The sequence below is a fragment of the Cyrtonyx montezumae genome, unplaced genomic scaffold (assembly GCF_038088225.1).
Source record: "Cyrtonyx montezumae isolate F1298 unplaced genomic scaffold, pur_monq_1.0 scaffold_10, whole genome shotgun sequence".
Classification (NCBI taxonomy): domain Eukaryota; kingdom Metazoa; phylum Chordata; class Aves; order Galliformes; family Odontophoridae; genus Cyrtonyx; species Cyrtonyx montezumae.
The window spans coordinates 21,449,062-21,474,554 of record NW_027071826.1 but is presented as its reverse complement, the minus strand read 5'-3'; the positions used below and the strand labels follow the sequence as shown (position 1 = coordinate 21,474,554).

The window sequence follows — 25,493 nt, the reverse complement described above, 5'->3', positions numbered from 1 at the left end:
ATTTTGCTGTTTAATTACTTACAGTTTTTCATAGTGTGATTCTGGAACTGTTATGTCAATTCTGGGTTCTTAACCACTTCCTGGACTCTGAAAGGAGTGTGAGTTTTCAGCAGAAGAGACCAGCTCCCAGTGGCAAATGATAGGTATGTTTTAATGTTCTAAATCTCTCTCCTTCACCTTTTTCCTTGCCATGCCCACGTTGCTTTTATTTAATAGAGGTTTCTTGTGGAACTGGTTAGTCTTAAGAGCTTTTCAGTTCCATGAAAATGAGATGTGAGGCAACATCAAGGAAAGAAAACTTCAGGACAAAGTTGTAAATATCGTTAAAAATGCTTTAATTACTAAAATAGAAAATCAAGATATTCTGTCTTACGTTCCAAATGCCAGCCTCCCGCATTAGGCATTTGAGGCTCACAACATTGAGTAAGCACTGCCACCGGGCAAGAATTGTAGGTAACCAGTATCAGGAATTAAAATCACAAATAATTAAACATAAGTTTTGGACTGAAAGCCATTACTTGTGCTTCTTCAGTCACGCATACTAGGCAGTTCCTGGTAGTCAGGATAAGAGACTTTACAAAGGAGAAGGTAAAAATCAGTGGTGCAAGTAGAACTCTTCCCTTAGAAGGCTGCTTAGTCTTTAGTTAAGCTAATAAATAGTATCATTGCACTAGGGTTTGAGGAAATGACTGGCTTCCTATATCCTCAACCCACTTTTAGTAATTCAGATGTAAACAACAGGGGCACAGAACTGCAATTTCTTGTAAAAGAAACCTTTGAGCTGAGTTTTTGTTTCTCTTGTGACTGCAGGATCAGGCCCATAATAGAGAGCAGCAGGTGAGTTTCGGTTAATGAATTGTGCCACTGACAAATGAAGGCCCTGAGCATTGAGATGTAATGCAACTTTGGTACAGGATAACAGATGCTCCCGCCTAGGATTTGTAGTATTAGAATTTGAGGGAAAGAATACAGAAAATAAACTCACTCCACATGGTACTTGTCTTCTTCTAGATGTCCTCTCTCAGGACAAAACTAAACCCTTGCATTCTCCTCAGTGCTAGGCTTTATTCACTTGGCAGACACACTGCTGCTTGTGCCTTAAAAGTAATACCCCACTTTGCTTTCATGTTTCAAGTACAGCCTCACTGTTTATGGCTCTTGGCCTCAAGATCTACTAAGAGAATCTGTCATAGCACTGGCTCAGACTGGAAGCCTTTCAATTTAGTTCATTAACCACTTCTCAGGAGTAATGCACTTAGCTAGTAACCTTTGTGCTCTCCAGAGAAACACAAAAAGGTGTTCTCCAGAGAACACAAAGGTGAAGAAAATTGGTCATTCAGGAGAAGATGAATATGTTTGCTGTCAACTTGAGGTTGAAACCAGACCATGCACTAAGTTTTGCCAAACACTAAGCATGGGAATAAGAAAGGTTCCTTGTTAAGAAGAAGCCAGCATCAAGGCTGGACTCCATGGTACTTTCTTCATGCTTAAACAGATTTTCATAGTGGAAGAGGAACAGACATTTGGCACTGATGCATTTCCCAACATTAATCTCTTAATAGATTATGGTAAGGAGCACAAGTAGGATGCTCATTTCATATTCCAAAGAAACAGTCGGAGTTTTCAGCAAGGTGTCAAAAGTGGGACAGTTACAGGCTGCTCCATCCCCACCCCTTGGACTCCTGGTGCTGACTGAACTTGCTAAATCAAAGGCATGCTTTGCATCCTAGTGCCATAAAACCTAAGGCAGGGAAATGGGATAACTTAATCAGCCATCATCAAACTTGCACTGCTAATGAGAGGAAAATTACTAATGTTCATACTAAGGCAAGTTCCTAGAACTCCAACCTACTTGGTGAGATTAGTTAGGAACTGAGTGCAGTACTTCCTCCTTGCACTGAGCATTAGCAATTGTTTTCAAATCCAGTTTCCAGAGAAGGTAGTGTGAGAGCAATCTTGGGTTTTACCAAAGTGAAAAAGTTGTGTTGTAGCATATGTGTAACTGCAAATGCCTGAAAGGAACAAAGTATTCATCATAAGGCAGGGGTGAATGAAAGCTTCTTTTAGTTGTAAGGATAATACCTCTCTGTTCCTAAGACTGTGGTAAATTCATCTTTAAGTTCCATATTCCGCATGGAATAGAAGGTAGTCGAGGCAAAGTGAACTATTAAATCAAACTCTTCATCTGACTGCTTCCTTAATTTCATTGTGGTACAATGTGACAAGCATTTCTTTTGGCAGTGGAGTTTACATATCTGGCATGTGTACATATCTTGCTGCCTAGTTTTGTTCCTGCACAACTGTGTCACAGCTGTAGATGCTAAAATAAATCAAGGCCTGATATCCAGATGTGAAGCCATACAGTACAGACTTTTAAAGGGCAGCACAAAGGTAGTCATACAAACTGTTTGGCACACATGTTGCTTAAGAAACTACTGCTGAAAGAAATGCTTGGTGTGGTACAATTGGTTTCAACCAACACCTTTCCTAAAGAAAACTGTACCCGAAGAGTAATTATAGAAAGACTGATGTCTTGCAATATACTAGCTAACAGCTGGGCACTTGGAACAATGAGACTGGGAGCATCCAGAGTTATTGTTTAATCTTCTCTGAATGTTGGTGTCATCTGTAATTTCTGTATTTAATGTCTTGCAAGCAAACTTCAGCACTGTATGCTTAAAGTAAATGCAGGAGGAGAAATAACATTTGTAGTTTACCGCCATGTCCCAAGTACGGTGTGCTTTTAGCAGTGGGATGCTATACAGATGTGCTGGTGAAAGCTGGCTGTGAGTCCCTTGCAGATACTCTGTGGGAGTTTAGGCCTTTTGACTTTCAGAAGGCAGCTTCTAGATTATTTATGACAATCACAATTATATTGTGATAACTTTCATTATGTGCAATGCCAATCCCAGGTGAAGATGTGTTTTATAGCTTTGGTCCGTTTTCCACTCTGTGACTGACTTCAGCTGGATAACATACCCGGAGATTTCAGTTTGCTTTCTCAAACTTTCAGAAATGCTGAAATCCATAGGAATGTTACAGTTCAATACGTTATCCCCAGAGACTGCAATAAGTGAAAGGTAGCACCCAAAGTCCAGCTTGTCTCTATGTTGTTCACTTTTTTTGTCAACTATAAAAGGAAGAAAAAGAAGTTGTTAGCTATAGTCTTCTCAGTATGTTGAGAGTTGCACGTGACAGCAACTAAACATAACAACCACAGAAAGACTCGGCAGATAGTTAGCCAGAAAAATGAGCCAGTGCACGTAGATTGATAAAGAAATTGGGAAGCTGGTTTTGGGATTGAACTTATTCTCACCTGTAAGAGTGTGTTGTCTCTAAATCCAAAACCTTCCTTTAATAAAGCAGTGATGTAAGTGAGATCCATGCAGAGGAAAGGACTGGCTGAGCTGAACCTCTCCATGTTATCACAGACTAGAGAAGGAAAAAATAATTACAAAAAAAATCAGCATAATAAAGGGGCGCTTGACCTTAAGCCAAAACCTACTAAAACATGTCACCTACTTCCATTAATGAAGATATATAACCATGGTACATGCAACACAGCTGTTCTATGAAGTCAGAAAACAAACCATATAGCAATTCCAGTTTCTCTTAACTATTGTAAGTGTATGTTTTGCTACAGCAACATAGTCTAGTCCACACTGCTGTTTTTAAGACTGAACCTCTGCTCATTCAATAGCTGCCAGGGTAGTTGCCTGGCAGACTGCTTATTTTAAGAACAGGGTAATATTTATCTTCCTTAATCTGTCCAGTAACAGACTCCACCTTCTAGGCTGGCAGCTGCTTTTAATTTGAAATTCTCATCTGTGTGTCCAAGAGCCTGTTGCCCAAACAACCACTCATACTGCAGCAAAGATTCCATGACAAGGGTTACCATGACTAGGAAGTGGATTTACAACGAGCATCATCTTTTAGATGGAAATGTATTGTTTTGTGCTGACGTTAACTTCCCTTATTTCCTGAACAGAACTGCAAAGATGCTACCACTTTGCTTTTTGTTACTGTTCTTCAGTGCTTTATTCAACACCAGTTAGAGGGATAGCATAACAGAAGATAAGTAGCAAGAAATGGGAGTATAAGTGAAATAGAGGCTAAACAATCTTTTTTTCAAGTCAAACACATTAAATGCTCCCTTGTAAACATTCATCTTTAGTGGTTTATTTTTCCCAATAGTTTCCCATGTTTGATGACAGTTACCTTCTTTGGCTTTTCTTTCAAAATCTCTCACTTCCAGAACTCCTCCCTGTTCATAATCTGAAAAGGAAAGAGGTGACAAAATATCTTCAAAAACCTGCTCGCAGTTGAGTTCTGAATCTAAGTGGACTCTGGAGTACAACTCAGGGCTAAGAGTGAAGTCCTTGGTAACAGAACAGAACTGCAAGTATAACTAGCATTCAGAGCACTAGTCTCTCCTGTCAAATTCTGAATACCAAAAATGAGGGGTATATGAAGGCATTTTGTGTGTTTCCTTCTCCTTGGACATCCTGTGCCTTTTCCCTGCTTCACCTGTCTCCAGGGTTCTACCTTCTGGGTTGACATGCTCACATGCAGTAATTTACCAATTAGATTGGTGTCAGCAGCTCGATCATAGTAATAGGAGAAAGCATAGAAGGAACTTCCACGAATCTCATCTGGTTGGTGCAGTTTTCCTTTGACAACCTTCAGTACTTCCAGGTAGCAAGGCTTGAATCCTGTTTCTCCTGCCAGGACAAACACAGATGGGATGAGCCAAAGAGGCACATCTAGAAGATGGAGGAATTGATGGCAACAGTATGAAAGTGGGAAGAAACAGAGATTATAGAATCAGAAGAGGTGAGAAGACTTCAGATAGCCTCTCCATACTACAGTATAGTACCTGCATGTAGCAAGCACTCAAGATCACCATCATCAAGTGGAACTGGTTAAAGCAGTTCATGGCACTAGCTGAAAGGTGAGCTGAACATACGAGGGTAGCTGCTTGAAATGCTCCCTCATCAGGCAAAGCTGCCATTGTTATGTTCTGTGGTCAGCGAAATCGCATTTATATCTGCTATCCCCTGCAAGGTAAAACTTTTCTTTCCTTCCCCATTGCATTGTAACTTATTGGTCCAGTCCACAAGCAATAAATCAAGCTCAGCTATGTTTCCTACTGTAAAGCAAAGCAGTGTCAGTCACCAAAGGGGGCTGTTCTAGTCACTGCTGGTAGCAGCTTCATGCTCTGCTTGCAGCATTAGGGACAGTATTTTTAAGAAAGAGCTCCACAAGTGGATATTCTTCACTCTAGCAGTTGTACTTTAACACAGCCAGAGCACTCAGCTCCAAGCCTCAGAAAGAACTCTCCTGTTTGTACAAGTAACTAATATTTCCTATCAAGGCAGCATACAGCAAGTACAGGACAGCTGCTCTTACAGCATCAGATTTTACTTTGTCTCTATCAAAACTCCATATGTCTATGACTGGAGAGGTATTCTTCATAGTCCAAGATAACCAATGGAATATTTCTCAAGAAGAAATATTCAGATGCTTCAGGGAAGAGTTATCTTACAAGAAGCAAAAAGTTGCCTTATTTTTTTACCTTTTTTGTTGCCGCCATACCGGTACTTCACTCCCCCAAAGTGCCACTCTGCTTCCAGCTGCTTTGGCAAACAAGAGCTGCGGAACATTTGTCCATCTGCAGCTGGAAATAAGAGAGCCAGAAAGGATAAATTTTAATGCATTTGTCAATCAATGCGCGAAGACAGAAAAGGCTGAAAGACCTTTGTTAAGGTCTTCAAGCAAAAGTAAGGAAATCTGAACTGTGCAACCTACTCAGGGAGCCTGCTTTATGCTGTCTGCATTTATGTGGATGCTGGTAAAGCTGTGTATTGGTGGCTGGCTGTGTCTCTAGGCTGTCTGTGTGTCCACATGCATTTCTGGAATTTACCCTCAGTCTCGCTGCTAGTTGAAATTGGAAAAGCAGCTTTCTCAGAATACACTCCTAAAAAAAAAGCAGTAGGCTCAGTTTCTGGACAGATCTATACTAGGGAAACAGAAAAGTGTGAAATGTAGCAGTAAAGGCATCAGAAATGGGTTACTGACACAAGACTAAGCCTACTCCTCTCTGCAGGAATGTTCTGTATTTTGTTACCTGGACATACCTTCCATATTCAAAGCTCCAAGAGTTGCTAGTCTGGCAGCTTTTAATCCAAAACCCAAATAACTGCAAACGACAAAGGAAAACGTTACAGTTTTAATTCTTGCACTTTTGATGTGCTTTACCTCTTCCTAAATCCTGGAACACTCAAATCGAATTTCCTCTCTTCGTTTCCCACTCTTCTGTGCAAAGGGAATAGAGAGTTTTCTTTGCCTGAACAACTCCAAGTACCAAAAGAACAAATGCCAAGATGCTTTATGCTGTAAGATGGATAAATCTAAAACTGCAGAAAGTGGTAAGAGTTGGTGTGACATTTCTACAAGACGCTAGTTGAAAAGTAGAAATACATTAGTCTTAAAAACAAGGGATAAATAAATGTATGTGAGAAGTGCAGGGGAATAGTATGGCCATTCCTGTGTCTCATGTGTAAGACTGTGCTCTTCACAGAACAAAACTGCAGAATATCCCGCTAAAATGAAGATCCCTTCCTATGAAGTTCACCTCTGTTTGACTTTACTGAATACCACTATACTACAAGCTAGGATTATGAGCAACACATAGTAGCACGTCATTATATTATCCTGTCTTTAACAATGCAGCTAGATTAGAAACCTGCTGGCTTTTCATTTCCATTACTCTTTGGCTATCTATCCCCCATGTTAATATTAGCTTTTACATAATAACCAGGGTTAAATTAATCTCTTATCTTCCTCATTTGGCCACAAACTGAAGCATAGGAAGTTCCACACAAACGTGTGGGAACTTCCCAGTGCAGTGACCGAGCAGTGGCACAGCTGCACAGAGAGGTGGTGGAGTCTCCTTCTCTGGAGACGTTCAAGACCCACCTGGACGCCTACCTGTGCAACCTGGGCTAGGGAGCTGCTTTGGCAGGGGGTTGAACTCAGTGATCTCTAGAGGTACCTTCCAGCCCCTACAATTCTGTGATTCTCTGATTTTTATGAGATTATTTTAAATCCCAGTTATTTCAAGTGATATAATTTACTTGGTAAATACAGCAATCAGTTACTTTCATAAATACAAGTAGTGGGAGAGGAGGACTATTAAACAAGCTTTACTGTTAAGTAAACATTCTGCAATTAACTGAAATGATATTCTTCACCCCAGTAGTTGTGGGCTGAGACAGTCTCTATCATGCACGGTTGAGTTCTTTGCTGGACTATATACATCGTGCAGAGGAACTCGGTGTCACTGCAGACATCTCAGATACCTTTTTGCTTATTTCAGTAAGCACAACTACATTCTTTCAGGCCTAGCTGGTTCAAGAATCTGTGCTTCATGTTGTGTATTGACTGTCTAGTTGGTTTACATCAGTCTAAGTTCTACTTTTTGCCAGTTACTGAAGAGATGGGCTATTTGGAATTGAGAACTAGGAATTCAATTAATTCTTTTAATGCTTACCCTCTGGCACAACATATACCATTCTGTTTGTTCCAGAATATTTGGCTTAAACTGAGTAATAAAAATTCTTCTCTATAAACACAGTACTCATAATGCTTCCTCTTCATCTGATGCACTGTTATTCTTCTGCAGTGATGCTAAGCTGGAGTATTTCCAGCCTACTAATGTCATGTTTTAGTTCAACTAATGTTTCAAGCAGGTAAAAAAATCTAGTAAATAAATCATGCTCCCAACAGCTGGCAATAGGACAACAAACATATCTGGTCTCAGTGGCTGCAGAGAGATTGATTCTCCCACTAGAGCCAGCAGTATTTTTGTTTCTCACCTGTGGGTATAGAGTTGGTAGGTGCTGTTAAACATTTCAAATGAGGTAAGAAAATCCCTAGGGCTTTCCTTCAAGGTTTCCTAAAAGTTAAGAAAAAGAGGAAAACTTTTAGTTGTAATTTTGCAACCCCAAATTAATAACTGATCACAGATATAACCTTTGAAAACAAAAGTTTTTCAGTGGTGTCTGTTGCTGTAATATTTGCAGTACTTGACACTGTTTATTTATGTGCATCTTTGTGTTACCGCAGTGTATAATAGGAAAGTGAAACAGATCAGGATGAAAATACTTTTTAATTCACTTAGCCTTAATTTTTCAGAGTACTTTTGTGCTTGCTTACACAGAATCCCCACTGAACTCAGCTGCACTACAAGCACTATGAACTTTTCCAAGCCAGACTAGAAATCTTAATTCAGGCACAGAGAAGAATCTAAAAATGCAAATTAAAGTATAAGCCAGATTTTTCCCAAGTTAAATTACTTCCTGATAGTCAAAAAACACTGTGACCATTCAATCTCTGTCTTTGGGCTTCTTTATCTCCTGGTTTAAGTGCTTGGATCTACCTTCAGCTCTCACCTCACCACTTCCAGTCTTCTTTCTTTGAGTGTTCCCTCTGTGCACCTTTGCCCCACCAGTACTCAGTCTCTACTTCCTTGACAGACTGACTTGTTCTTGTAAATCTGAGCCTGTTTTGGACCGTTCCTTTGTTTCCAGCCCCTGAGGACTTAATCCCTTCATCTTTTCTCTGTTTCCTCTGACCTTGTCCTCCCATCCATCACTTCTTGGCCCAATGCCTTTATATCAGACACTCTGCTGATCTCAGCCAAACAGGAGAATCTCAAAGGAGTGAACATTCACAGCTTTGAATTCTGTTCCTAAACCTTACGTCACAAAAACTTTAAAAAAAGGAGAGTCCTGAAAAAAATTTTGATTGGAAGAAACAACTGTTTTTCCATCCCTTGCTTTCACAAAAACGTAGAAGTCTTCACAGACTCCCCAGATGAGGCAGGCACTAGACAGGCAATTTCATAATTATTATGGTTGAACTCAAGTTGCTTATAACTTTGGCAACAGCCAAATCGTGAAAAGCATAGCAGTCTTAAAACAACTCCTTACAGTTACCATTCTACATCTTCTATTTACTTGCAGAGCTGTATGTCATTAATGAATCTCCTAGTGTTACAGTGTTGTTTTTGTAAATATGCAACTGCCTCAGGTTATAGGAGGCAAAAAGCCTCTGTAAATCAAAGGGCAAAATTCTCTCAGCTGGGCAAAATTCTTCAGAAGCATTCTGGCTATATATATGCTTTTTGGTGTGAAATTGATAACACAGGTTAGAAGCATGGCATACAAGCAGGATACATTAACCCTTACTTCACTCTGCTCAGCTATTCATACTGTTGGTCCTCGTCAGTAGCAAACCTTCAAGGCCTTTTCCTGCAAAGCTGTAAGGAGAAATTTGAATCCTGAGCTGCAGTCCAGCCTCCTTTACAGCTCTATTCAGTCTCTAAAACCCTGACACATAACACCCTTTCCTGTTGGTCCAATGCCTGGTTCAGCAGGTGTTATCAGCACAAAACAGAGGGCAAGCCCAGAGTACTTGACGCTCTGCAGAACACGATAAGGTTGCACATCAGGTTGCAACATGACCCACCATGGCAGAACTAAAGTATTCTGATATGAAAACAATGTGTTTAGTGGTCCCAAACACCTGTTTGGGAATTTCCATTCTTGTAAACAAAATATGTTAAACTACTTCAGAAATAGCAAGAGGGATAAAAACAACTTGGCAATATAGAGGTGCCAAATGCTATAGTATCCTTCCACTGTTTTAAAATCCATGTAATTCTGCCATGCAGTCTTCATACTTGGGTCCCTGTTCGGACTGTTTCTAAAGAGAGAAAGTATTTCTGAAAAATCTAGTGGAGATGGGGAGATTCCCCCAAAGATATCAGTTCTCTCATGAAATGAGAAGGAATAGATTAAGTAAACAAAGAGGGAGTAGCTGTGCTATTGGACATAAAAAACATTTGCTCCATTAGACAGCAGCCCCACCCTGGCACTGTTTAGTGAGGATCTGCTATCAGACTGGAATGGAAAAAACTGATAACTCATAAGAGACCCTTATTTGTTGACTATGTAAGAGTACTCCCTGGGAATATGCTACATTTATTGAATGCAAAGTAATTGTCTGCATTCATAGAGATTTTGCATCCTGAGTCTAGAAAACAAAGGCTAATTCTCTTTGGTTTTGCGCATTTGCTTTCTTTCTTTTTCCTTCCTACCAATCCAGGCTCCTTTGCAAGCTCCTATCAGCTAACTGCTGATGTCAAAGGGAAAGGCTGTGCAGATGTTCAGTACATCAGAGATGTTCTGCTTGTGCCAGAGCTGCCAAAAAAGGAGCACAGAGCCCAGCTGTGCCCAGGTCTTCCCACTGGCCTTGTGGTCTTGACTCATGTGCTCACAGCCACTCCTCACCTCAAACCGTGGCAGAAATGTAATCTGGGTTGAGGCTCCTCCCAAGTCCAGGGTCCCAACAGTGTGCTGGTTCTGGCCAGACAGCTGCCCTGCAAACCAGGGCGAAGAAAATTTTTACAACAGCCTGAAGTGGAAAATGCTATAATGGGGATACTGCATGCACATTCCTGCAACCAACAAGTTTCTACATTATCATAGCAATACAGGAAGGCAGAGTGGGCCCTCAGAGACAAAAGCCATCACAAAGAATACGTGGTCATAACAAAGGTATTAAGAAAATCTCTTCTCTGACCCAAATTTCATATCCCAAGAGACAAAAGCAGATAAATGTTCAGGAATGCATCAAAAGCTGAAAGCAGAAGACATAGGATCTCTTGTGGAAGATGGTCAGGGAGAGTACATACATTCTGTAACTACCACAGGGCTGGACAAGAGCAGTAGGATAATAAGGATATATAGTTAGAGCAGAACTATTATCATTTATCTTCACCCAGAACGGCTTTTTTATTTTTTATTTTTTTATTTTTACTTTTTTACTTTTTTTGTTTGTTTGATTACTCACATTTCTACTAGAATACTGATTTTCTTTTCTCTTTGCTAGATTGCACTCTCAGAATTTGTTAGAGCCAGTAGGGCTAACACACGCTGCTGCACCACATTCATTGCACAGTTCTCACGGGGATTAAGAATACCATAAAACCCTGTTTTTCACCTTCTGACAGGTTAGTGGTATCATGCCCCTACATGCATTACAGAAACCAGCTTGCCAGTGCCTCCCAGTCCTGAGTAAATCATGGCACCTTCTGGGTCAAGATGCTTTCTTCTTGCTACAGGTGGGACTCTGCCTCTAGGACAGAGTCTGCTCAAGTCAATCCGCTGATTTAGCACTGTTGCCACAGTGGGGAGGAAAAGGAAGGTACAGCACCAAGGAAGAGTAACACACAGAGAGATCATCTCTGCAGAAGAAAATCAAGTTCAAATTTTAAGTGAAGTTAAATAGAATTAGCTACCTGTCAAAAAGTTCACAGTGATCCAGGCTAAAATTCCTGTAAAGAATGAAAGAGAAAAAAAAAGTCACCACTGAATACTCTCACGACCTCCTGCCCACTCTTACCACCACTCCGTATTACTTTTTTAGTAATTATTTCCTGGTAATGTAACACAACCTCTCTAATATTTTAGACACTAATTCAAGCTTACAAAGAAGTTCATATTATGCATTATTGATGTATTAAAAGCTCACAAGGTAGGATAGGTAGAACATTTGTAGCAGCTATGCAACTGTAGCATACTCAAAAGACATTTCTAATTTTGGAAGGATACACAAAGAAGCAATGAGCTGACACAATATACAGATTTCCTTCCGCACTCTTCTTGTCAGCCTTTCAATTCCTAATCTGAAATTTGCACGTACACTGCTGTGTTTTAAACTTCTGGTTTGTGTGACCACACAAAAAACAGTAATGACCACTAAAATGCAAACAACTCCTCTTGGACTCTAGCAGCTGGCTTGATGATGGCATGATTATCACCCAAACACAGGCAAATGTGTCAGAAGAGGTGGGCTTTAAAACAACTTGGCAGACCTACATTGTGCATTGTACCATGCCTTGCTGGTACTGCTCCCTGTTAAGAACACGTTTCTCTTTGCTATACTCTTCATCTGTTAACCCTGGTGACATACTGTGTGTTGCACTGTGCTTCATCAAACACTTGTGGAATTTGTTTTTTTCTCTTGGCCCATATGGGTAGATCTTGCTCCTTTATTTTTTTCCATGTATTGGTTGCTTTCTGCTTTCCCTGAACAACTCCCAAAAATCTGCCATAATGAAATGTTCAGAATTGAATGTAACATCATGGACGGCTTTTATCAGACACCCATACAGGATTATTACCTGACTGATCTCCAAGGATATCTAGCCAAAATGCATCATTGGTTTGTTCTGCACTGCAGAATCATTTATAAATAGTCACTAACAACTCCAAGCCTACATATTTTCTTGTATTTTAGGTTACTTCCTTTGTTACTTAACAAGCTGCACTTTTCCAATCTGATTTTTTTAACTATTTTTACATTACTTATTTAGGCTACAAACAAGGCTAGAAATCTGTTTCTTTCTTCCCTCAGTTTAGGTGACCATTTCCCCTTCAAGTTCACTCATTCCTGTTTTCCCTCCCATTCCTCTTTGCTTTCAGTTTTTCTTCCTTCTAAAACACACCTTCATAAGACCCGTCCATGATGCTAACACTGTCTTCTGGAACAAGAAATGGTGACTCCTCAAAGACTTCTTTCACCTGAAGAAAGAGAAAATGATTCAGTTCCTTGGTCTGAACAGTCTTACTCTGCTCTGATGATGATAGAAAAGCTCTTCTTTTCACTGCAGTAGAAAAGAAGTCAAGAATGCATGATAGACAAAATTCTTCTCCTTTTAAGAGCCAGTAAAGAAAGAAACGTATCCCAAGTCTCTCTCCCAGAGCCTGCTATCCACAAAAGGACAGAGGATTTCAGGACAAATCTGTGGAGTCTGTGACTTTCATGCTATCATGAGATTACAGTTATTTTTCACAGCTGAAATTCACCCATGGCAACAGATTGGAGAACTGAGTCAGGAAAGGTGAAACAGAACAACAGTATTGTATCCAAAAGATGTTAGTGTTACCTCTGAAAGTAGAGCCTGAGCTTTCTCTTCTGACAGTAAGCGCAGTCCAGCTGTGGCTTTTAACACTACTGGAGTCTTCTTCCAGAGATGAGGTGGCACAGCATCTATGGCCATGTCCAGCAATCTTTTGACAGATTCAGCACCCTTAAAGGAAGAAATTGTTTTTGTTACAGTTTTCTTCCTACAGAATATGTGCCTCCCAACTCAAAACTAGTGAAACTGGAATTCAATAGCAGAAAACCCACGCCCAAAAGAAGCGTAAAAACTGTGCTGTGTCTCATACAAACCTTAAAAGGATATCTGCATTGGAAGGTCAGTTACATTTAGAGTTATATCTTCGGAGACAGAATTAAATTTCATTGTATGTGGAAAATATTCTTGTAAATGGTGGAGGGAGGCAAGGGAACCGAGTGACAAACCTAGGCATTTTGTAGTATGATAAAACTAAGCAGTGCAGTTACTGACTGCAACTGCAAAGGTCAGGGGGGGACGTCTGTGGATTTCAGTAAATGCACATAAGAATTCCAAGTGAGTCCATATAAAGTAGCCTAATTACAATGCCAGCTGTAGAGTGGTTACCACATGAGGCACAGACATCACTGCTGGGCTCTCAACTATTTGCACTGCTCTAACAATTATGGTTTGGCATTAGCAATAAGCATTCTCCTGTGAAATTTCTAGAAATGACTCTTGGTGAAGATTTTTCTCCTCTCCTACCCAATAAATAAGACAATTCAGTGAAATCACAAGAGATATCACCACAGTTTTAGAAAAGAGCCATCTACTCTTCCCCAGAGTTTCAAACTAAAATTTATGCAGCACTGAATGCAGTTGAGCACACTGAGAAACCTGAAGCTCCCCCTAAGGTAGCCCCAACTCCAGGACTGCTAAAGCAGGCCAGGCACAGGATCTAATCTATCATTTCACTGGCACCTCCCTCAGCTTGTGAATGAGCTTGCTGTCAGCAGAGGGGCTCTGGAAAATGGTAGCTGAGCTCAGGACTGGCTCTGTGTATCAACAGGATTCTTTTAGCTGGCTTTGCCCTGCTGATCATTTCTGACTCCTGATCAGAGTGGCCTGAAAGTGCACTGCGCATGAGTTCACAACCATGTGCATTTGAAAATAAAGAGGGCTGCACCTAACTTCAATTTCTTATTATAATTCTAAGTTACTAATGTATAAATTAATTGATAAAGTACTAATTAATATATCCAATCGTAGATTATTGTAGATTATTGTAGATTATGAAACTGCCTGGATTTATTTTGGAAAAACTCCATATATGAATAAAAAAGCAAAAGTCAAGAGTCAGTAGAAGAGTAGTTGCCCATACAAAAATCATTTCTCAGCTAAAACTGTGATCAGATATCTGAACTGATTGTGACTGAAGTGAGTTCTACATGTCCTGTGCAATGTCTTCCAAGATAGCAGCGAAGAATCAGAGCAAACAGATTACTGGTAGTCTGACAAAAGAGGCTTTGGAAAATACTGTGCCTTGATTTAACCAACTAAATGCATCTTGATTCTTCCTCTTCTCCATAACTGATTAAGAAAAATTAACTTTTGCAGATCTGATTATAAGCACACACACACACAAAAGAAAAGATTAGTAAATTAAAGAATATGCTTATTTATATTTGGGGTAGCTACAGGGGAGATAAATGTTGAATCTGGATGTAGCTAGAACCAAAAATCACTTTGCCTTTGACATTCTCAGAAGCATATAATCTAGTTATATATTGCATTTAAGCAATCAATTAAGACATTGTTCCAGTGATGAAATACGTGAAGTAATAGCTTCCATTTTACTATGTTGAAATTAACTCGTAAAAGTAGAGCAACAGGTTTAGACAGCCAGTAGTAGAACCTTTACATTTTTCATGACTCCCTGCATTGCAATTAGTGATATTTGAACTGCGTGGTAGAGTGCATTTGTAGTAAGCAAGGTCAACTCATGGGGAATGAAGGAGAGCTTTACCTTTTCAGGCTCATCAGCATAGGCAGAAAGACCTGGCTTCACAGACTCAAATATTTCCCCTTCTAACTCTGGAAGGATTTCTGCACAAATGAGACATTACATGAAACAGTCAACAGTTCAAATCTTTCTTTTTCAGCTTCCAGAAGGTTATCTGCAACACTAGTGAAGGGACTGTCCTTGACTTCCCCTTGCAAATAATAAATCCCCAGAAATACACTGCTCCTTCATTTCAGAAAAGTACTAACAGATTGCCCTTGTGTCCTCCAGGTTCATGAACAATTTATTACAAACATATTTATAATTAGAAGGATGTTTGTTAATTATCCATTTGTAAGCCACAAGTTGTAGCAATTTAGCATGTTGCCTGATCTTAATGAAACTTCTTTCCTTTTTTTGCCCCCAAGCTAAGTGTGAAATATTAATTCATATTAATGCAAATACAGTCAGCTCCTGATTATTCTTAGGTGATTCATCCTACTCACAAACACAGGGAGTGCTGAACAGAGCTGACTGGCCCCAGGCACTTGGCTGCAAAGCCAAACAAACGTGACCGTTGCTCCCAGAGCAGCTTGGCTCTACCATCTCTCAGTATTGCATACTGTCCATCAGAGTTGGACATTGCACCAGCCCTTCCCAAAGAATGCTGTAATCATATGAAGCCACACAGGTACTACATGTGGTTCTGAAGGCTTTATTAGCCTTTAGCCTTTGCAGATTTGCTGGTTCACAGTACACAAGCTAGTTCAGCCTCTCAAATCCTGTGTAATGTGTAGCTGAGCTGGCTACCTCCATGCCATGTTAGATAGAGATATTCTGCAGTGTGCTGCATCTGCTTACAGTTCTGGAAACTGCCCAGCTGGTTATAACTCTTTAACATACTGATTTCATTTTGCTTTAAAATGTTACACATACAGAATTTAAATATTTGTTGATATGATGCCAGGTAATAGGTAACTTGACAGGGGACAGTACAAACCTCTTCCCATTTCAATGGGACATTTCTTTAAACAGTTGTGGAGGTGAAAATTGCTGGAAATTCAGAACTCTTCAGTGTTCCCAGAAAGAAACCTTTGAGTTTCTCAAGATGTGCAAGATAGAACTTTTCACAGCAAAACACCACCATAAGTGGCAAACAATCACCCCGCAGGGGATGATCTGAAGGACATACAGGAGAAATCTTCAGTTGATCTCAAATTCTGTTTTGATGCAAACAATACCCTCTCGTGTGAAAACAGAACCTGAGTCAACATAGTGGCAGCTGCACAAACTGATGCAGGGTCTTACCTGGGCTCTTCTGCACAAACGTATAAATGTGGATCCGGGTTCCAGTACTTCCTGCATCAAACATTATGCCATAAAAAGTGTTGGTCTTGGCATTTATAGGGCACGTGTTAGGTGGAAAGAGATCCTGAAACCACATCTCCTTGTTTGAATGGGAAAGGACAAGGGACAAAGAAGAAAACACCAGTGCTAGAAGGACAGGGAGTCTGGAAGATGTCATCCTGCCACAATCACTTGAGGCAGTCAAGCGTGGGTCAACAGTCATAGAGCTGGTGTAGATCCTGTAGGGAAAAACAAATAGGGAGGAAAGTTACTAAGAACCCTCTCCTTATAACGTCTGTGGAAAAAGTTCTGCCTGTACACATATTTTACCCTTTGGATAGGAAATAGCTTTTCAGCACCTCATCCACAAGGATTTACTGCATTTTGATGCTACAACTATATCTAAGTGTTTTGTTCTTTCACAGTAAAGATTTCTCCATTTCCTAAATGCAGAAGACTTAAGTACAATGTTTTCCCCAGAATTTCTAGCTTTTACTTTACTTATTTTTTTCCGCTTTGGCTTTAAAGTTCTCAAGTTTTACAGCTTCCAGAAACTCCAGAAGGTCCAAATACTATCTGAAGAGAAGCATCAAAGGGGAGCTCAAGGCAGAGCTCCTTTGCTCTGATATTTATACGCATGAGATGCTGTGGCAAAACACAAATGTTATTCAAAGAAATAGAATTTCATCTCAGGCTCTGAGCAGCTGCTGGAGAGATAAGTGCACTGAGTGAAGGTAGCATTCTGCCTCACAAGGGCTTCTGTGCTGCTCAAGAGGGACTGAACTGTGATGTGCACCTGGGCTCTGCCTCTCTACTTTTCTTCTCTATTTTTCACACTTCTCCTTTCTGCCCTCATTTCTTCTTTTGCTACCAATGCTGAATATTCTGCCCCATACGCCTGCTCATCTGCTCTGCTCAAGACCTCATCTGCTTCTAGTGCTAGCATTCAATTGTGTTCTAGTGATCTGTTCAGCCCCACTATGCTCAGTCTCTCTAAATCTTTATTTGCAACCTCTGTCCTATATTTACCCATTCTGATCCCTAACCACTATCCTCGCCTTTCTACGTGAATTTGACATAGCTTCTATTTCCTTATACCTTTCACCTATGCCCACAGAACTCACTCCTCCTTCCCTCCCATATTCAGCCCTTATACACCTTCCATTATCTCAACCTTTGTAATTAAAGCAGGGGATTAACTTTTACCCATTCTCATTAACCACATCACGCTGAGTCATTCCTTGAGCGCCTTCCTCACTCACTCAAGTGCTCAGCTCCCTCCAGAGCAAACAGAGCGCTCAGGCTGTCATGTGAGGGGAACCTTGCTTATCTTCTGTGACCTTTATTTGATTGCACAGGATCCCCTCTGCCTTACAAACGCATTCTGAGAAGTGATTTTATGATCCCGCAAAGAACAGCCCTGGCCATCCCTCTCTGACAGATCAACTCAAACTGTCAGACTTCCTAAAAATAATATACATTTTATGTGGAAATTAGAAAAAGCTTAGCTCTAGTCTGTAAAAAGTTGAACCGCTGTGCTGAGCACAGCTCAGGGAAAGCACTGAGCAGTCAGACAGCTTCACAGGTAGGGATCTGTTCTATGGTGCAGCTGAAATTACCCACTTGGCTTCACCACAGCAAGTGGCCCTGCTGAAAATCCAGGCAGCTGCATTGCTGAGTAGAGCAAGAGCAGAAGGTGAAGCTGTTCAGGAGAGGTGTTGTTGTGTAATACAGGTATGTTGTTTACTAAACAACCACAACTAAAACTGAGCACCTGCCTTATAAATAATAATAAACCCCAGAGTCTTGTTACAGGCAGCACACGTGACAGTTACATAAGCCACATGATCTCGGTTGATCCGAAAATATCTGACCAACTGCCACCATTAACACATGCTCTTCTTGCCAGCTCTCCTGGCTGATGAGCCCAGGCCTCCCATGAACTGCTCCTGTATGAAATGTCTCTTTGGTTGCCCTTCTCAGCCATTCAACACCATCTTGTGCTTCTCATTCTCTACTTCACCCCTTTCCACCTCAGGACCCCTCTCTGCCCCCGTAAGAAATCCCACAACACCTCAGGATCTCCTCCCTCACTTCGAAAGAGAAAAGCACATGGAGTCTCTCTGATGAACGGGTTCAGACCTTCTAAAACCAGGTGCACACCGGCGTACGCCAGAAGCACGGAGATAGGCAAGGAGAGCACGAGGGCAGAGCCAGCAGGGGGAGACGGCACAGAGTAACAGAAACGCCGGCGGACGAGGAATGTGGAAAGGGGGTCAGAAGAAAGGATGGAGGGAACATTTTAGGGTAGAGGTAGGAGAGAGGGAGGGGATCAGCTACCGAGAAAGAAAACTGCTATCTCCAAGAGTTTCTATCCACCGAGCTAAAATCCTCGCTGCCAACGGAACACAGCAAGACGGATAAAGCGACGAACGAACGGGCGGGAGAAAGCGGGGGCACAGAGATACGATCGCAGCGCACGTTCACCAACGCGAGCGGGCGGTCCGGCTGGCACGGCACGGCACGGCACGGCACGGCACGGCACGGCACGGCACGGCACGGCACGGAGCGGTTACCGAGCTCGGGGCACGCACCTGCAGCGGAGCGCCGGCGGGGCCGAGGTCGCTGCCGCCGCACTGCTGCCCTCCGTCGCGGCGTTCCGCTGCGCCAGGCGGATCACCGGGGGTGCGGTCGAACCGCTTCGCCCGAGCTCGAGTTTATCATTAGCCGCCAAACGCGCTCGGATAGGCGCGGGGGACGGACTCGAGAAGTTGAAAGTTAACCGAGTTGGACGTCGCTCAAACACTGACCCGCCGTAGCGGCGTGGCAGCGGGTACGGCGGGCCGTCAGCGGGCAGCGCGGAGCCGCCCCGGTGGAGCCGGACGCGGTCCCCATAGCGATGCGGCGCCGTTCCCTGCCCCCTCCCCCCCGCCGCCCCGCGCTCACCGGCCGCTCGGAGCGCCGCCGGCGCCACATCCCGCCGGTACCGCGCGTCACGCAACGCGCCGCCCGGCGCGGGGCTTGCACGTCGCCGCCCGGTTTCCACAGCAGCGGGCGGTAACGGAAGCCACGGCATGGAGGGCGGGTGGGAGGCCCGGCTGGCGGAAGCCGAAGCGGCCGCGGCCGAGTACCGCGAGGCTGGGCACCATTAGCCCAGGCCCGACCGCTCCAAGTACCGCTGTGCTTCCACACACTATTTGGTCTCCATAAACGTTCAGCAAACGTCGATGAGTGCCAGCATCAATGGGTGCCGCTTTTCCACATGGCGGAATTGACGCCTTTGCTCCATCCGCACTTCCGTGCCGGACACCATTGTGTCACACCGCCCCTCTGCCGCCATCTGCCGCGCGGCAACAGCACGGAGCGGAATACTGAGGGGAAGGTTCCGCCTTTACTGCCGTACAGCCGACAGACGCCTCTGAGCTCGTGGGCCAACAACATAAAAAACAGGAGGCACTACTTTTGGAGCAGAAGTCGTAGATGATTTTAAAATTCTGCTTATTGAATGAGAAGGCATAAATCTTCAGTCCCAGAACGCTGATGGGTTTTAAAGACAGGAGAAGGTGTTCTCAATCGTGCCCCATCCTTTTCTTTTTTCTTGTAGCTGTCATGGAAGCCCTTACTCATCCCTTTTCCAGCTGCTTTACCCCCTTTTCAGAACTGATTCTCTCAGTACTGCACCACTGCCCAAAAAATAAGGAAGAAAGCCACCCATCCATGTAGTTTTAATTCTGCAGCAGGCTCACAGGTCTCTTTCCATCTAGTGCAGGTGGGTTTTCATTGTTCATTCTTGCACTGTTTCCCATGCTTAGCACAAACCAAGGGCAGTTCTTTCACTTCCCATTTTAAGTATGCCTGAAGGCTACAAGTGAGGGACCTTTCTCTTTTGTTATCTTGTAATTAAATTGGAAGAAAACAGCTCAGACATTCACAGACTGAGAAACTGAAGAAGGAGATGATTGATTTGAAACAGAGAGCACAAGAAGAGAACAGGAAACTGGTGAAAGAACTTTTTGTCCTCAGAACAATGAGATCCACCCGGGCTGAACAGTAGTACTTCTGACTTTAGTGTGATGAATAAGATTCTTGCAGCAAACTCTGCAAGAATCTTGAGTAGAAAAGAACTTGAAAAAAAAAATGGTGATGTGGGAATTACCTTGTGACTCTCCTCTATTATTTTGGATAATGGAATACTTTATAGTATCTGAAATAGTATTAAGGACCAGCTTGGTAACGGTGAAACCAGAGACCAGCAAAAACATTCTTACTGAGTTAACAAACAATTAATTTGAATTCTTCTATATTTCTCCTTCATTCATTGCTATTGAAGCAAAAATTCATAAAAAGAGCTATGAACATTATCGTTTATTAACAACCCGGCTTCAATAAGAAATGCAGAACTGGGCTCATCTCCTCTTCCACACAGCATCTGCTGTGAAGAAGACCCCACAGCGTTTCTCTCATCCTCAGATTATAAAGACAAAAAAAAGTCTACAACTGACATTCCAAATATTGCTTTACACTTACTAGTCATTTCTAGGGTTTTTACTTCATTGGAGGGCCAGCAGCTTCTGCTGAGTTAGCAGCATTTGTGCTCATGATGAATTCCTTGTATTTTTCAAAACACTGCAGTTCATTGTGATTTCAGAGTGTGCTCTGTGTTTTGTGTTACAGTATTTGATGGCTGGCTTCTCTCGTTTTGCTTCCTTCTTACTGAATATTTCCAAATTGCAGGAAGACTATTATACCCAACAAATAAAAGAACTGGAAGAGAAATTTCAGAAAAAGGATGGAGAAATCAGCCAAATTCATTTAGAACTGAAATTAATAGAGGAATTCCACAGGGAGAAAGCAGCTGTGGAGAAAGAGCTGGAAGATGTAAGTTTGTCATAAAGATGGGTTTGTAATACTTAATATAAGAAGCAGCCTTTCTTGCTGCGTGGTAATGGAGTTTGGGTGTGGAGAACAGATGCTACCAAGCTACTGGTCTGTTTTCTTTCAGTACTGTTTAGAGTGAAGAGTCTGAGGAAAAGCACTAAGTTTGTAAAAGGCAAGTTCTGCAGCCAGAACTTGCATGCGCAATGGGCCAGCACTGTAGGATGTTTGTTTGTTTTATATTTTTATTGTTAACAAAATCAATGTGGAATCATACTAACACAGATGTGGATGGACTAGAGGATTTAGTATAGATTCTACACATATTAAGTAATGTTATTAACTGTAAAAAAATTCAGGTGAGAGGCAAGCATCTCAGCTGACTAAGGAGGTCCAACAGGTACCTCAAACAACTTGTCTTCTTCACTCAGCTCACCTCATGTTTTTCCAGCTATAAAAAAGGTCTTGGAAACAAAGCAACATGCTTTCCATGGGGAAAAATAGTTACTCAGTGGCATTTGGCTTATTAATATATTGCTGCTTTTAAACTAAGACATTAAATACAGTTAGTCATGCATTTTTCAAAGGATGCTTGAGGCATTTTATTTCAGTCTTGATGACTGAGTGAACAGACAAAGTAAACTAGATTCCTAAAACTAAGCATTACACAGAGCGTGAATGACTGGCTGGTATGAAAATACAGGCAGAGGTGAACTATGAGGAATAAGCAAAACAGCAATAGAAGTCAGATTTAAATGAATTTTAGAGATCGTGGGAAGATTTGATGAGGACTGTGGGTAGTGCCAGGATAGTACCACATACCTCCTTGAATAGTTGCATCTGCAGTTTTAATTATAAGGCTGAAATTACAACACCGCTATTACAGAAATTCATGTTTTCATCACAGTTAAAAAAGACTGTCAAGATCTCAAACAGGAGACATCACGAAGAGCTTGTGCAACTTGAGAGGAAGTTTCTTGAAGAGAAGGTAAAAGCTGATGGGCAATTAAAGGAACTTGTATTAGAATTAAGGTTTCTCCCACTGGCTATTCTGGACTCTATATTTCTAATAGCTCTTTGCTCAGCATTTTACAGTTCCCCACGTCAGTTTCGGTATGATGACTGAGTTGAAGGGTAGTTGTAGCTTTCAAAGGAAAGGCATAGGATGTCATGGTCCCAGAGAGGCATTATTCTCCACTGCTATCAGAATCTTAAGTGCCTTTGGCAGTTCATTCCTTATTATTGGTAAGAAGTTGTGCTAGCTGAAAATTGTGTAGATTTTAGAATTTACACTGTGACAAGTTTTAAGCTTCAATTCCGAGGGCCTCATCTTTCAGAAAAGACTAGAAGAAGATGCTGAGAAGAAGCTAATGATGACAAGAGAGGCTGCTCAACATGAAGCTGTTTTGTAAGAAACACTTGACTTTTCTGTTTTCTACTTTACTAAACCATTTTAGAACTGTGTTCTGAAGAACTGTTTGCCCATGTTACTGCATGGACCTTGAAGGGCAAAATCAGTGATGACTGAGGCCACTTTTTCTATTTTAAATGTCAAGATGATGCTGACACTTGCATTTAAACTGTAAAGCTTAATTTGAAAATTAGGATGCTGAAGTAATGATTTTAATATTAAAAAAGGTATGAAAGTTTGTGATTAAAGTTCATGGATTTTGTTTCACTTTGTCAAGGCAGCTGAACAGCACTGAGAGAGAGGTTTTTAAAGAGAACATTCGTCTTCATGGTGTTTCATCTTATCACCTAAAGGAGGCAATGGAATTGCAGAAAATGAAACAGAAGTTAGAGGAGGATAAAACTCTTCTGTTAAAGGAAAAGGTTTCTGCTCTGGTTTTAGTTCTGTTTCATTCCCCTCCAGGAAGGGGTCCTTGATGTCCTGGAAATAGATGTAAGTGTACTGAGAATATCTTCTCCACAGCCAGACCTATCAGCAGCTACGAATTCAGAGTTGGCTGAAGAATCACAGAATTGTAGGGGTTGGAAGGGATCTCTAGAGATCATGGAGTCCAACCCCCTGCCAAAGCAGCTCCCTAGCCCAGGTTGCACAGGTAGGCGTCCAGGCGGGTCCTGAACAGAGAAGGAGACTCCACCACTCTCTGTGCAGCTGTGCCAGTGCTCTGAAAGAAGAGCTCTGATTCTGTCTTAATGATGGAGGAGATTGAAAGGATGCTTACCTATAATAGTCCAAGAACAGGTCTTTTTGTAGCATACACTAAGACATTAAATACACCATGCCTTCGTCTGGCTTCTGTTGCAAACAAGAAGCTGACCCCAGAGAAATATTCACTCTCCAGTATGAAGGTGCCAGCATCTTGACTACATTGTCACTGCTGGGGAAAAAGAAAATCCTCCAAATTTGATATGAAACGAAAGCCAGAGTAATTTCTTCTTCTCGTCTTTCAGGAAATTGCTGAGGGTTTGATTAGAAAAAAGATCCTACAGATCAACCAGCAAAAAGCACAGATTGGAGATCTGCAACATAAAGTGGAAAAACTGGAGATGGCCTTGTGTCACAAGACTAAGGAATTTGAGACAAAAACTCAAAAAACACAGCACCAGGCACTGATAGAAAACTAGGCTAGCATGGTTGAGATCAAGAAATTGCAGCACCTGCTAGAAATGAAAGATCAGGAGATGAACCGAGTGAAGAAACTAGCTCGGAATATCTTAAATGAGAGGACTGAAGTGGAAAGGTTCTTCCTCAGTGCTCTGGAACATGTGAAGAGGGTGATCATAGCCAGTAGAAAACTCTATAAGGAAAAGGCCCAAGCTGCCTATTACAGAAAAATGATAGAGGTGTGTACAGGGATGAAAGAATTTCCCAAAATCAAAACATTCAATAGCAATGTGAACAGCACGAATAGTGCGTACAGAGACCTAGAAGAAGCAGAGAAATGCTACTGGTACTTTGACATAAAAAAACAGTGTCTATCTTTCCAACTTCCATGGAAGTTAATACTGAATTTTCAGTACAGATGTGTTTCTGCAGTTTCTTTTTAGTAATTACTGTTGCATCTCTGGTCTTTTTGGGTCGTATAGGCATCATTCTGGCAATGCTCTTTTCACTCACTCCAGTTACCTATCAACACTGGAGCCTAAAAATTAATTTAAATTTTTTTTACTATCTTTATAGCTCTTTAGTATGCTGCTGATAGTATTAACTGAAGCAACCAGTAGATAGCAAGTAGCCTTTGTTCAACTGCTTGTTCATTTGTCAGAGGCCCTGGGCTTTGCACTGTACTTTCAAAGCTTGTTTTCCTCAAGCTTCACAATAATCTATAAATTAAGCCATTACATGAAATATAGAATGACATCAGTATGAAGATCAATACAGTATAGTACTGATTGACAGGATTACATTTTAAAACAAATGTTTTAGAGTTACAGAGATTTAAGGAAGCTTTCCCTCAGAAGAAAGAGAAGGGGAATAAAAGTTGGTTACACTTGTTAACTCTCTTGTGTGTGAACAATGAAGAAGTAAGGAAAGGTCAATGTATGCAAAATTAATACATGTCAGTACTAGCCTCCTCCCTCCCAGTATTTATAATCAATACCTGTATAACAGAAATAGGTTTTCTATTCTACATATTTAGAGAGCCATGGATTTAGAAGTTAGATAGACAGTACTCAAATTTATCTTTTGAATTAAAGGACTATGAATAGGTTAACAAATGCAATGCATAGATTGATTTAAAAACACTTTCTACACATACAGAATCTACAAGAGAAATGCTTTTGACATTTTTTCCTAATCCATTGATCTCTGTGTTTTTCAGGGAAAATACCCAGTTTGAAAAAGTAGATATCAGTGAGCTGACATGGGAACAAAAAGAACGTGTCCTGAGATTACTTTTATAGGGAATAGGTAGGGATAGTGATAGGAGGATGGTTGGACTAGATGATCTTGTAGGTCCTTTCCAACCTTATGAACCTATGAACCTTATGAACCTATGAACAGGAGAAACAGAAGCAGAAGTTGCAGAGTCCAGTTCTCAAAGATGGTTAAACTATTGAAATGTAAATTTTTAGGACTTACACTGTTGAATAGTTTTGAGAATCTAGACTGCAGTGTACTTCAGGCAAAAAATAAAAAAATAAATAGAAGACCGAGGGCTAACTATAAAACTATATTTTAATAGACTACAGAAATTTGAAGTCCTTCACACTGAGATAATATTTTTGTATAATACAGAAGTTATATTCTTTAGCTTGCATAGTGTATGTTGAAATAAAAAAGATAATAAGCAGGTGGGTGAAGAGCCATAATAGCAGTGAGATGAAGCATGT

At 41.3% G+C, this 25,493-nt stretch overlaps 2 protein-coding genes across 6 annotated transcripts; one reads left to right on the top strand and one right to left on the bottom strand.

The window, feature by feature from the left end:
• Positions 1–23: 23 nt before the first annotated feature.
• On the top strand, positions 24–25,064 carry BBOF1 (basal body orientation factor 1). Its single transcript, XM_065747208.1, is given in 8 exon segments — positions 24–143; positions 20,251–20,316; positions 21,051–21,194; positions 22,099–22,179; positions 22,529–22,599; positions 22,880–23,024; positions 23,610–24,109; positions 24,983–25,064. Coding segments are annotated over 7 exon segments (1,068 nt in total). The 5' UTR covers positions 24–143; positions 20,251–20,271.
• On the bottom strand, positions 1,588–19,348 carry ENTPD5 (ectonucleoside triphosphate diphosphohydrolase 5 (inactive)). 5 transcript variants are annotated; one of them, XM_065753141.1, is made up of 14 exons: positions 19,263–19,348; positions 16,278–16,555; positions 14,994–15,073; positions 13,016–13,159; positions 12,575–12,650; positions 11,366–11,401; positions 10,356–10,444; positions 7,878–7,957; positions 6,138–6,199; positions 5,576–5,677; positions 4,581–4,721; positions 4,219–4,275; positions 3,317–3,432; positions 1,588–3,130 (listed from the first exon to the last, which is right to left on the bottom strand). In XM_065753141.1, the coding sequence occupies exons 2-14, from the start codon at positions 16,537–16,539 to the stop codon at positions 3,044–3,046; spliced, it is 1,332 nt and encodes a 443-aa protein (XP_065609213.1). In that variant the 5' UTR covers positions 16,540–16,555; positions 19,263–19,348; the 3' UTR covers positions 1,588–3,043. The 5 variants fall into 5 exon arrangements, with proteins under 5 accessions (XP_065609213.1, XP_065609220.1, XP_065609196.1 ...); XM_065753148.1 differs by lacking the exon at positions 19,263–19,348 and adding an exon at positions 18,922–19,088 and having other exon boundaries at positions 16,278–16,557; XM_065753124.1 differs by lacking the exon at positions 19,263–19,348 and adding an exon at positions 18,152–18,323.
• Positions 25,065–25,493: the final 429 nt, after the last annotated feature.